General features: G+C 31.9%; 1 protein-coding gene across 2 annotated transcripts in view; it reads left to right on the top strand.

Annotated features, from left to right (window-relative positions):
- The window catches only part of LOC106475604 (RNA-binding protein 5-B-like), a 16504-nt gene extending 3121 nt beyond the window's left edge, over positions 1 to 13383 (top strand). The window contains exons 2-13 of one of the 2 annotated variants that reach the window (XR_002608916.1): positions 722 to 887; positions 1214 to 1292; positions 1780 to 2112; positions 4230 to 4305; positions 4896 to 4969; positions 7281 to 7394; positions 8232 to 8292; positions 8529 to 8594; positions 11782 to 12009; positions 12317 to 12359; positions 12720 to 12889; positions 13246 to 13312. Coding sequence is in view for 1 of the 2 variants with exons in the window: in XM_013936278.2 (XP_013791732.2) it covers positions 730 to 887; positions 1214 to 1292; positions 1780 to 2112; positions 4230 to 4305; positions 4896 to 4969; positions 7281 to 7394; positions 8232 to 8292; positions 8529 to 8594; positions 11782 to 12009; positions 12317 to 12359; positions 12720 to 12777; positions 13246 to 13317 (1362 nt within the window). In the remaining variant the exon portion in view is untranslated. Of the gene's footprint in view, positions 1 to 721; positions 888 to 1213; positions 1293 to 1779; positions 2113 to 4229; positions 4306 to 4895; positions 4970 to 7280; positions 7395 to 8231; positions 8293 to 8528; positions 8595 to 11781; positions 12010 to 12316; positions 12360 to 12719; positions 12890 to 13245 lie in introns of both variants that reach the window. The other variant, XM_013936278.2, reaches the window with a different exon arrangement.
- The last annotated feature ends 252 nt before the right edge of the window (positions 13384 to 13635 follow it).

Raw genomic sequence — 13635 nt, forward strand, 5'->3', positions numbered from 1 at the left:
CTTCGCTCTCGACGAGTGCCAAATACACACTTTACGGCTCACTAGCTCGAAAGTAACAGAATCATAAATTACGTGGAACTCAAAGTAACTACTGCTCTCACTTCATTCATCCTTGCTGGCTTTCTCTGCCAGGCTTATATGCTAACGAAGAGGGCATCTCCAACACACTCGGACTTCCCCGATCATTTGAGAAACTCATCACGCATGCTACCAGTGCCAACGCGCCAGCAGCATCATGTGACTTCCACTGTTGTAACAATATATATATAGTCTTGTTTATTTTTGTATGTATTCAAACTGCCAATAATCTATTATTTTAATCATTTCTAGTTATAATTAAAGAAAAAATCCTTGTTTTGATATGCTCCATTTCAGTTACAAGCATTTGGCCATTTTTTTGTTGTAGATCATTTATGTACAGTTGAAATTAAATGTTGGCAAGTAACACAGCTAAGACAACACTTGGATGGGCATCTGATGGATTATTCAAAACTTAAATTAGTTGTACACTTATCTTTGAAGATGCTAGTAATTAAATAACTTTGCACACTAAATTTTTTTAACTTGAAGTGATCAATTTGTAGAAATAAAATGTTGAACTTAGAAACAAATTTATTACAGTTAGGTAATTTTAAATGTAAGTGGTCTTAAGTCTTGATTATTTATTTTTCTAGCTTCAGGACTGGATTTTCATTTTACTTATTTTGGTTTGTTTGTTCAGTTAAAGCTATGAACTACCCTCCAGGTACAGAGTACTCTGGTGATGGTGTGCTCTATGATAGTTTTGGTGAGACTAGTTCAGAATTTGGTGGAAATCTTGAAAGTCCTAATGAGGTTGCAGTGTCAAGCCTACCTGGTGATTTGGACAGACAGAAGCGTAGGGAAAGGTTAGTAAAAATGGTTATACAAAACTTACAGGTAACACTGGTGCATTGTTTGTAACAGTTTTGAGGACAAGATGCAGTTATTTTGCTGTTAATCTTTGAATTTTAACAGTGTTGATTCTTGATGTTAAATGTCATTTTGCTTTACGCTTTTCTTTTTTATTATTATTTTGCTGTTGTTGTAAATAAACATACATATTAGTTACCACATTTAATTACCAGAGTTCGTCCAAATAGGTTTACCTTTTTATATTCATATAAAAATGTTTTCCAATTTCTAGAAAAAGCATTTAGTATTATTATACTGTAATGTTATTCAATTTTTATAGAAATCGAAGGCAGAACCGTAACAGAAATCGAGAACGATTTGATAGAGACCGGGTAGATAGGCCACTTATTTGTAATGAGGTAAGAACATATTTCGAAACTTGTGTAATTTTTTGTAATTTACCTTCTTAAATACTGATTTATTGCATAACATTCTTTATGCAATACATTATTATATTTACAAAATTATTTTAAAAATACAACATTCATGCTGGTCCTTAATGAGAAGCAGAATAATTATATTTAATAAAGAATAGTGCTTTTTATAACAAAAAATTTGACACGCATCATGTGAAAGGTATAAAAATGCCTTCAAAGAACAATACAGAAAAATTTTAATTAAAGTGGCAGCAAATAACACTTGTGAACAAAGCAATGCTGCAAATTTGAAATTAAAACGTTCTTTGTATATTTAACACAAATATATAGACGGGTCTTTATCTTTAAAAACTGAATTTTAATTTACCACAAAATTCTGTTTAATATTTCTCAGTATAAAGTTTCTATGTACAGTGATTATATTTTTCTGAATGAGAATTAGTCCTGATTATATGTTTCTCCCCACAAGTCTGCTGTCCAGGGTTTCTTGGAGGGAAATTACAGAGATGAGGAATATGGTGATTACAGTTGTGAAATTGAACAGGGTTATCCAGACAGAAGAGATAGTAGCTACAATAACTTTGGAGACAGAGGAAACTGTGATGATAGAAGAGGGAGGAACAGAGGGCGTCGTGATCGAGAGCGAAATAGAGATAGAGATAGAAACCGTGGTAGGGACAGAGATCGTGAAAGAGATAGAGATAGATCCAGGGATAGAGAGAGAGATAGGGACTGGCGGGAAGAAATTCCAAATAATACAATTATGGTCAGGGGGCTAGCTCCTCATATCTCGGAGGCCGATGTGAGTATTGGTGTAATTCAAAGTAAAACTAAATTTTATTGCTAAAAATATGTTCAGTTTCTCTTATTTAATAAAGAAATGTAAATGATCTTACTACCAGGGTGATTAATGGCTATTGTTTTTCAAACAGTATATCCGGAATGCTACCATTAAAAAGGTTTTATTGTGTTTTGTTTAGCTATTTTCTCATACTGAGTTGGCTGATATGACCAACCTTGTAACCACAAAGTAACTATCAGTTTCTATACTATAACTTTTAATATGTTTTGTGTAGCTTTACAAAATTTGGCAAACTTTCAGTAAACATTACAAGTCTTTTTGTACACCAAAAATCAGATATTTAATTAAGTAGTTTTGCTAAATATTTATTTATTCATGAATTTGTATATATGGAGTCAAAGTATTGACTGCTCCAAACACAAAGTGATTGTCATGTTAAGTTTAGAAATACTTTTCTTCATCTGAAAATTTTCAAATTTCATTTGCATAACCTCTAACTCTTCCTAAATAAATATCAAACGTTTTGTTTAAGGTAAAATGATATTTCACTTGTTATTTTCTCTACCCTAAAGCTGTACAAACGTGATCAATTTGACTGACATTTTAACCATCATAAAAATACATAAATCTTAGTTACCCTTTTTTCTTATGGAAATGATTGCAGATTGTAACAGAAAACTACAATGTTTTAGTTAAATAGCTGAAGACTTATAACAACCTACATTTATTTCTACTTAACTTTATTTTATTATTGACCTTTGAACCATGTCTAACTAATAATACTGCCACAAGAGTTATAAATCACTTGGTGAACATGTAGCTCCTGTTACTCTATTGAATGATATGATGCATGAGATGCTCGTAAGCATACCTCATAAAGAATTTTTATCATTACTATTTTCCAATATAGTACCTAATTTAACCTTATCTAACCTAGTAAGTTTCTAATATTTACATCTAGTTACTTTTATCACAATAAATATAAATTGTACATGAAAAACAAGAAATATGGTACTTACCTGTGACTTCTCATTTTTTTTTTTTTCATGTTGTTGGTGGTGGTGAATTTTTACCTACTTTTCTGTGATGGCGGCACTAGTACACTAAATGATTTCAATTTACATAAATAATGCTCCCCAGAACATAGAATCATCACATGCACAAAGCAAATAATGCCCTATAACTATTATAATTTAACTAACTTTCTAACTAATACAAGAAGGGTTTAAAATAATTCCCTTAGCTGCTTGATATGAACACCAGGAGATAAACTTTCAAACTGAAGATGAAATTGACAATACTCTGTACTGTAAACAAAGTAGTGTTATACATCATTCAATAGACTAAAAATTTGACTTTCTATTGGTTATAAATGATATAAAACATCAGAAAGATTTATTGGTAATTTGTGAAAGAGAGAGAGTGTGACAGGTGGGTGTGGCAAATGGGTCTGATTTTCTAGTTTATTACTCTTAAGCAAATAAGATTGAAGGCCATAAAAAAAAATTAGACTTTGCCTTAGTAATAACTGTATTATAATGAATGTTTTATGTTAAATTCTTACATCAGAGAAGAGTGGTAAATAAATTAGAGAAGGGGAAAGATCTAGGGAAAAAATGTCATGACTTTCATAGTAGGAGAGATTGAGGATTTATTTAAGTATTTCCTTATAAAATTAGGAACTTAAAACTTAGTTAACAAGTAAAATTTTATGTAAGTTTTGATGCGAAGTTTATTGTTGTACATTGATAATAGAGTAATTTGATTAAATTTTGAATGTAACTGTTAAACATTGTGATCTACCCGAGGCAAGAGTACAACAATACTGGAGTTACTTTATATCGCACTGTTGTTACTAAGTTTTTTATAAATTCTTCTTATTGTAAGTAATATTGTTTATGCTTTTGAAGAGGTTCAGTTTATTCAAATATTAAAATTTTCATTAACTTTGATGTGATTGAAAGCTTGTGTAATAATTAATTTTTCTAAGCTTCAAGGCATAAAGTTTAAATTATGTTACTATTTTGATTATAGGAGTGAATAGTATTTTTTCTAAAATGAAAAATGGGTTAGATAGTATTATAGTATTAGATTTTAATTGTTGAATTTCTTGGTAGCTGAGGAATGAAGTGACAAGATATGGACTTGAACCTAAAGACATCAGGCTCATGAGGAAGAAATATAAAGATACAGGTGAGAATAATTCCATTAGTCTGCTTCCATGCAGAAATGAACTCAGTTGTCTCAGTTCCACTTCTTGCTGTTGTCGGTGTCATGGCTTTTCCTCAGAGCTTGTGTAGACTTTCATGTTAGCCTTTGAAATTTTGTAAAAATTACTCTCTAGGTCTTCATATGTATTTAAATTCTTCTGATAAACTACACCATAATTTAGATTAATTCCATTTGGAAATGTAAAAAGAATGATACAAAGAAAAGGCTGAAAAACGAAAAAAAATGAATAAGGTCTTGCATGTCAGAGTGATCATATTTTGAAGTTACAAATTACATTTTTAAAATTCTGTACTTTCCAATGGCAAATGATTCTTGGATGATTTGTTTATCATGTTAAAATTTGATATTTCAATATAAATCTTAAATTTTTTTTGTTTAATTTAACATCTATAGAATGTGTTGGATCTGTATTATGTAAATATCTTTTACTTTTGTCTCCAAAAACAAGAAAGCCATGACAGACATCAAATTCTTGGAGTTAAATTTATGTCCATCAGCTCTGATTGATTCACACTAATAATTTCTATACTACTCTGTACATACTCGTGCAGGTGCATCCCGAGGCTTTGCTTTTGTGGAGTTTCTCTTACTCTCCGAAGCTGTTCGCTGGAAGGAACTTACACAGGTGTTGTTACTGCCCATTTACATTTTTTTCCATACTCACCAACTACAGTCTGGTGCCCTCACCACTGGGCTGTTTTCGGTGACATTTGATTGGATGGATTAAGACACTGGTTTCCTCTAATAAAGTATGGTGCCAGTGAATGTTTTATTTTCTTTACTCGAGTTCATAGTTTAAAATCTATAAAACAAGTGGTCAAGGGGGACAAGCAACATGTGTATTGTTTTTAACAATTTGACCACTTTTTCATGTATTACTCCTGTAATATTTAATGGACTTAAAGTATTTTTTTAGGAAAGATAGTAATATATTTAGGTGAAACTAAAGTTATCAAATAAAAGTTTAATTACAATGTGTTAAAGGCCAACAAAACATTAAATTTAACTTATTCTTTGACATCATATCCTTTTTTTTTATGGCTATCAGAGACTTTTATTTGCTGAGACATAAATAATATGCACACAGATATTTATCATTTTGACTCAAAATATTCTTGTTAATTACTCACTAAATTTAAATTTGTTAAATATTCAAACACAAGTTTGAATCAAGATGAAAAGAAAATTTAATCTTGATGGGTGAGACCACGGATGTGTAATGCTGACAACTGGCTGTGGAACTTTACAAATGGTTAAATGAAAATTTATATTTAAACTTTCTCATTAAACAATTCTCAATAATGTTTTGAAAATGTATTTGAATCTCAGACTTGAAAAAAATAATCATGTATTTTGCATTCACCCAAGATTTAGGAACTGGTTTGTTGGAAATAGCCGAGTCATGTTTAAAGTAAAAGTGGTCAAAGTGTTAATACATCATAGATTGATTATAAGCTGTTATGATGAATACTATGTGTACATTTACTCAAAGTTGAGGGAAAGTTTCTCAAGTAACGTAGAGATGTGTTTGTGGCAACAACAACAACACAAAAATAAATTGTTATCTGGATGGATTTTCTTTATTAATATCTGATAATCGGTTATATCTTACTTTGAGAGAAAAGTGCAAACTAACTTTATGTTGTGAGTTAAATAGTGAAATACAGTGCTTAAGTATACTGTAGTTTACAAGTTTTTAATATAAAGTTTAAAAATAGAATCAGAAGATGTGAATATAAAACAACCAAGAGTTCATACAAGTCTTATGAATTTATGAAAGAAAATTTTGGTACGTAGTTAGGAGGGGTAAATAAATAAACCAATCATAGTAGAAATTAAGTTTCAGTTTAAGGTTTTAGTGTTGATACATGTAGGTTTTTCAACATCGAATGAAAGAAAGCATTTATATTGCACATAGACAGCTGTTACATAAATGCAAGTATAATAATATAGTTCTTGGATATACAGTTTCCTTCTGTGAGCAAGGAATGTTAATGAAGAACTAAATATGTTGTTTCAAAAACCTGTTATGCAAGATGTAATTATAGGAAACTAAAAGCATTACTTATTTTCACTGTAACAACAGTAAAGCAACTTGAGAAATTTTCCCTCAACTTTTTTTTTGACGGAGTTTTATGTTAAATTTATGTCTTAAGTTTGTTATTGAAATCTTGTATGTTTCTATAAATTTTATGAAAGTGCATAATGTGTTAAACTTCCTCCAAGGACAATAAATTTGAAGCACAACGAGTGTGATTATATTTCATATATTTACTCCAGCCAAATGGAAACCTTTGTTGGTATTCTGTTTGATTTACACCTTTCAGCACCATCAGATGCATTTTTCTGTTAAATTTAAATCATTGGCTAGATTTTACATAATTGGGATAACTCTAAAGCATTTCTAAGACTAATTTTTGTTACTGTTAAGCTGATTGGTGTTGAATGTGGTGCAGTTTTATTTAGGCAGTATATTTCTTTGGTGCACAGGTTTTTATTATATTCTGAACATTTTGAAAAATAAAAGAATGTTCTATAGCTATTTTTATAACAGCGTATTGTTATACAAAAGTTAAAATTGTCGTTTCTTTAAATAAGTTACCATTAAAGATTATTGTTACTTGAATTTGCCTGGTTATATCCAACGGAAAGAAAAATTGTTCATTTTGCATAATATGGAAGTTTGTGCTTCTTGATTTCTAGAACTGTTAGAACTGCAGATCTCGCATATCTGCCTTTAGAAGTTTCGTCTAGTATACTTCTAACAAGCTTTCATGTATTAAGTGTGAATTGGCCCTGCCTTCATTGGATCTTTGTTATTTCCAATGTTCGGTGTCTTCTGTCCCTGGAGGTTTTCCAGTTAGATTCACCCATAATAGCGAGGGACTTGACATTTTTTCATTACAGCTGACTTACGATCAGAAATTTTCTTTCAGGGAGTTTTAATCTTTGGTGGAGACTATCGTGCTACACTACATTACAGTATTCCAAAGGATGGTAGTGGAATGAAACGAAACGATGCTAGCAGAGCTGATTGGAGTTGCAGCAAAGTGGGTGACGTTGTTATCATTTACAACTACATATTATATACATAAAAAATGTGCAGGATTTAAGTTGTACTGGAAGAGAAAAAACAACAACTAGAGACTTACTTAGGATTGTAAAAAATTGAGGACTGGTGATAAATGATTGTCACATGCACATAAATAGTATATTTTGCTAGCTGTTCCCCCATTGATTTAGTTTTATAATGTTGAAGTGACTGTATTTTTAGAGGTTATTTTATCCTTCATATCTGGTAGTAAAAATAAAATCCAATATGTGTATTGTAATATTATAAACAATGTATAAGGTACAACAAATAAATATAGCAAAGTTAGCCCTGAATCCTAGATTCCTTGAATACTTCCTACATTCAAAATGATACTCAAAGCATGCATGTGTTATGAAATTTTAAATCATTACTAATTTATTGTAGAAGATATATTCTTCCCCAAAACAAATTAACGAAAATGCAATTCTTTTTCAATTAAGTTTTACAAAATACCCTGGTAATCCAAGTGATGCTTAACCTTGGGATTTCACTTTTAGGATTTCGTAAAATGACCTTTTACTTTCTTATTAGGATTAGTTTGGTGACAAATTTATATTAAAGTTGTAAGCTGTATGAAACAAAGTATGGAATAATCTCCAATTTTACATATTTGTTGCAAGTTTTCAATGCCATTCTTCTGATGAAGAAAAATGTTCAAATGATCTGAAGAGGAAAACATACGGAGTTAGCCTGTAGGTTTATTTTTCTTAATACTGAATAAGCATTTATATATATACACACAAGTTTTAGCTTAATTATTGCCCATATTCTTAATCACGTGTCTTCAATCCAGTGTGGACTAAACAACTTCCGTAGAAGAGACGTTTGCTTCAAATGTAACACTCCCAGAGAAGGTAGGACTCTGTATCTATAGATTTCATAAATTCTTATAGGAAGTATGAATGAAAGGTTGTAAAATATTTTTTAAAAGGATTCTTATATTTTCATTATCTTACAGGTGGTTTGCTAGATGTGAATAACTAAAACAATGTACTAATGTAACTAGAGAAATGAAACTTTGATAGTTTAATAATGGTGTTACGTACTAGCTACAGTTTTGTAATTCACAAGCAATGGCATCTCTTTTCAGAAGCGGAAGAAATCAGAAGACAAAGTGGAGATGGATTTGAACAGATCAGTTCCACTCCATCAAATGGTGGGTCCTTTTCTTTCGTTTGCACAGTGACTACATTGACCTTAGTTTGTGAGACTTGATGGTTAGTTGCCAATTTAGTCAGAAATACCGATGACTCTTAGAATACAGCAGATATGTGAGGTTTCTTACATGTGTACCTTTGGCTCAGACTAACATAATTACGGTGATTTGGCTAAAGTAGGGATAAAAGTTTATAAATTTTAAGTAACTCAGTTTTTGTAGTTTGACTTTCTTGTTTCAATACTTTTTGTAGCATTAAAACTTTCTATGTTACTATAGCTAGCTGTTACGTACATATTGGTTCCTACTTGTCTTTATAAAATTTAAATATTTTCTATTGTACTTGTGTTTATGGTAAGTGTTGTGTGAATTTATATTCTGTGCTTTCGTGTACCAACAGGAACATATACTCAAGCCAGAAATAACTTTTTTTAAAGAACTATCTACATTTGCTGGATATTATATTTCATGTGTTTTTTAAAAGATTTTTGTAAAAATATGGTTTTGATGATATCATAAGTGAAACTTCCAAAATGTGTACAAGTTGGACTATTTCTGTAAAATAAAATATAACAATCAGATTCCACCACCGTCACTAATGTCTCCATGAACACAAGAGTTATCAGGTTATGAATTAGGCCAGGTTTTTGAAAATGGTAGTTTTCTGCTAACCTGTGAGACTGCTGAAGTGAATGATTGTTGGTAGAAAAATATTTAAAATTATGATTCTATTTTATTTTTTAATCAGATTTTCTGTTATGTTAAAATTTGGGTTCTTGTTTTTTTTTACTTTCTAAAATTATTAATTTTGTTGTACAAAAATGAGGATTTATGTTAACTAGAGTAAAAGTAACATCTGTAAGCATGTAATGCAAGTTACTGTATTTCATATTATTTATGGCACTAGCTTCATACCTTACATATATATTCTTTGTTTAAATCATTTTATATTATTCAAGTCAAATTCTTGTTTTATAATCATACATGTTTCTCAAAATCTACTTTAAGTATTAGCTATGAATTTAATGAAAGCTGTAGTATGGATTGATATAGCACAGTAGTTCCCCCTCTTGAAAGACACCCCCCCTGGGCCAGTGACCACCTAGTTCCCCTCTAAAAAGACACACCCCCTGGCCATTGACTACTTTCCAACCAATATACCCAAGTAAGGATACAGCTGTACTGTTTACTACCCCTGGTTGGCAACCAATGACCAGTTTTATGAATAAAAATTAATGAACTTTTGTCAAATATGAGAGTGCACATGTCAAAATTTCATGTCCATGGCACTTACCTGTCAGTCTTGTTGTCGATTGTCCCGATTGAATACTACTGTTTATCGCATGTGAGTACTTGCATGGCAAAATTTCATGCGCACGTGCATGGTACTTGCCTGTCAGTCATGTTTCTGTCGACTGTCGCAATTGAATACTACAATTGTCATGTCTGTGAAATGGAAGATTTTGGCCCTTGAAGAGAGAGCTGATGAAGGGAAATCTTGCTGTGCAATAGCAGTTGAGGATGGAGTTGGAAGATCACAAGTCCAGAATGTAGTGAAGAATAGAGAAGAAATATTGAAGTGCTCAGACAGAATATACAATAAGCTTAGTACAGCAGGCCTAGATAAGATCTTCTGGGAGTGGTTCACTATAGCCAGAGCAGAGAACATCCCTGTCAGTGGCAGGATGATTCAAGAGAGAGCACTGATGTATACAGTAAATCTTGGTCATTGTGGCTTTAATGGTTCTAATGGATGGCTGGACAGGGTGTAGAAGTGTCAGAATGTGCTCGTTGCTACCCTCTCTGTTGTATGTGATTGGAGTAAATGTCTCAAGTCTATATGCACTGGCTACAGGCTCAAAGACACGTTTAATGCAGTTGAGACTGGTCTATTCTATGCAGCTTTACCCTCGCACTCAGTGGTGGTTAAGTGAGACGAGGTCAAGGGAGGTTAGAAGTCGTAGCACAGGATCATTGTTTTGCTGGAATGTTCTGCAGCTGGAGAAAAGCTGACACCCGTCATAGGGAACAGTGCTAAGCCTCAAGGGCTTAGCTAACCCACTGTACCTCCCTGTGAAAATACACTTCAAATAAAAAGACATGGATGATCAGAGAGTTATTCCAGAAGTGGGGCAATAAGGGCAGTAGCACAATGAGAGCTGAAGATTACTCTATTTATTGTTTGTGGACAATTGTACTGCCCACTCTGATGTTGTCTGTAGCAATTAAAGTTGTTGTTTTTTTCAGCCATGCGATGCTGGAATTATCCAGAATATGTAAATGCCCTACAAGAAGCTGCTTATGCAACATGTTTTGTTTTACATGAGCAACTGACTTAGCTAAGAAGGTAAATGTGTTGGATGCTATCACGTGGTTAAAGAGTGTACAACCTATAGCATTTCAGAAGTGTTTTGCCAAATGTGGTTTTTCAGAGGATCTGCCTGAAGATGGTGAAGAAGACAATCCTGAAGTTGATGACAAATTTATAGCCTTTCTGGAGAATTTTGATGTGACTTGGGAAGACTATGCAAACTTTGATGCTGATGTTGTCACCAACGAAACTATAGAGGCAACTTCTACTCTTTCTTCAGATGAGGAGGAAGAGAATGACAGTGAAGTAACATCATTTGTGTCTATGGGTACAGCTGTGGGACATTTGGAACAATTGAGGGATTTTGCAGTTGCTCATCAAAATCCCTAGTTACTGGAATATGTCAGTAAGAGCAAGGTCTCCATTGAGAAGTCTATGTGCAATTCAAGATAAATCAAGTAGACTAAACTCAAAGATTATTATAATATATGACATTTTGTTTTCTCTCTTATTTTAATATGCATTGTGTACTGTACAGTGTACAGTGTTGTATGGTAAAATATAACAGCTATATGTACATACATTACAACAATTTATGTGCAATACAGAAGCAGTTACTGTACTCGTAACTTCTTCATTCATCTAGCTGTGCCTTTCTAGGAGTAGTCCAATCTTGAAGCTTCACCTTCCCCTTAGAAAGGACCACTATTGATGTGGTGAACCATAGGGTGATTGTTCAGGAGGGGGGACTACAGCGTTTGTGTATTTTTACAATGTACAAGTACTAACAATGTCAGAATATAGATTATGTATTTGTTTGGACAATATTAAGTCTGTTTCAGAAGAGGCTAAATTCAGCCATTTTCATGTTCCCAGCATTATTACTTCGTAATCTGGATACTCTTACGACAGAAGAAAGAGTGCTTTCTGTTTTAGGACAGCTAACTTCTCTGCCAATCAAAAGTATAGGAATTGCAAATGACCCCTTGACCAATACCTCCAGAGGATTTTGTTTTGTGGAGTTACACTCTATATCAGAAGCTTCTCAACTTCATGACCTGCTTTTGTCATTGGATGGTCAGTTTTATATAGATGGCAGACCAGGTGAGTTACAAAGTTTTTTCTTTTAATGTTTTAGTTATTCGTTGAATTACAATATTTATTATTATGGTGAATGTTTGGTATTTTAGTGAATAATTAACGAAATAGATTTTGTTGTAAATGACCAGTTTTGTGTGGATTAGATTGGCAAGTGCTAGTACAAAAGTAGGCTTATCTTGTGTAATCAGTAATATATTAGTTAATAAGTATATTTTCTAACAGAAACTTTATATCTTGTAAAAGTTTTGCTGTTTGTCAATTCATATTTTAAGAACATTTATAAACAATGGAATGTTTTTGTATTTTTCAGTGACAATAACTTATGCCAGGAAGTCAGTAAATGTTATCCATAGGTAAGACTACGGTTTGTTAAATTTATTCATAAGAAAAGTATTTGAGAATGATTTATCTCACATATCTGAATTTAACCCATCCTTTTATTTGATATATTTACTAAAATCTATAGTGAAATTATGGCTTTCTTTGAATGAAATTTTCCGACAGCCACATGGAATGTTGCATTGATATTTTGATCTTTTTTTTTTCCTTTCAATTGTAGATGTGAAATAATTAGCATTAATTGTATTGATTTTGTTTACCTTTTTACTATTAGTGAAAGTGTTATGTGCAAGTTTAATTTTTATGTTTAATTGAGCACGTAAATTAAATTATATTCAAGTATTGCTTGATAATTTATGTATGTATTTTGATAGTGCTGCCAGTGCCAATGCTGCTAGTGTGGCTTTAGCAGCTGCTCAGTGGACGAATCAGGTATGACTAATGTAAATATCTAGATGTTACTGGAAACATTCTGAACAAAACCATTACATTTGGAGAGATGTAGTAGTTGTATGTTAAAGCTTGGGAAGGTCATCTGATTATGGTATTATGATTTTTATGCTATATTTATGAAAGTTTTATTTGTTTTTTTTACGTCTAATGCAGTCTCTAGCTCACCATTAACTGTTTAACACGAGTTAGACACAGTTGCTTCACAGAAAAATGTTAAAAAATGAATAATAAAAGAACCACTTCTGACCTCTTAATTTCCGTGGTCTTGAGTTTGTTAGTTTTAAGACTTTACAATCAACAAGATATTTAGTTTTGCATATTTTTTCACAGAAAGTTTGTGTTAAAACTAAATGCAGTTTGAAATGAATGTTCAAAGATTTTAAATAAAATATCATAGCCTTGATGGTGTATTTTGTTATAACGTTCAGCTTCATTTTAACGTTTTAGGTTGAACCGGGATCACTGCCTGTAAATAAGAACGAACAATATCAGCAAGGATACGATCAGTATCAGGTATGAAAACATAATTGTATTGTCAGTGGTTATACTAAGGAGAGAGTTATATATATATAATGTCTAAATTCATTATAGAGCCATATATTTTAAAGCTGAATGGCAATGGCTCGCTTAATTATTTAGGAAGATAATTTAATTCAGATTTGACTTCATAATGTGAAGTTTAATAAAATTTAATGTTTGTTTTGAAGAATTTGATTACTGTTTAGTTGTTTCATAATTTAAAAGTATTTCTTTCTTTTTCTTGGTTTGGTATATGCCTGGCCGAGTAGAAATTTCTTAACGGCAGTTGTGAACTTTATTTGTTTTCAAATATTTAAC

This window comes from Limulus polyphemus, unplaced genomic scaffold (assembly GCF_000517525.1).
Source record: "Limulus polyphemus unplaced genomic scaffold, Limulus_polyphemus-2.1.2 Scaffold8862, whole genome shotgun sequence".
NCBI classification, from domain to species: Eukaryota; Metazoa; Arthropoda; class Merostomata; order Xiphosura; family Limulidae; genus Limulus; species Limulus polyphemus.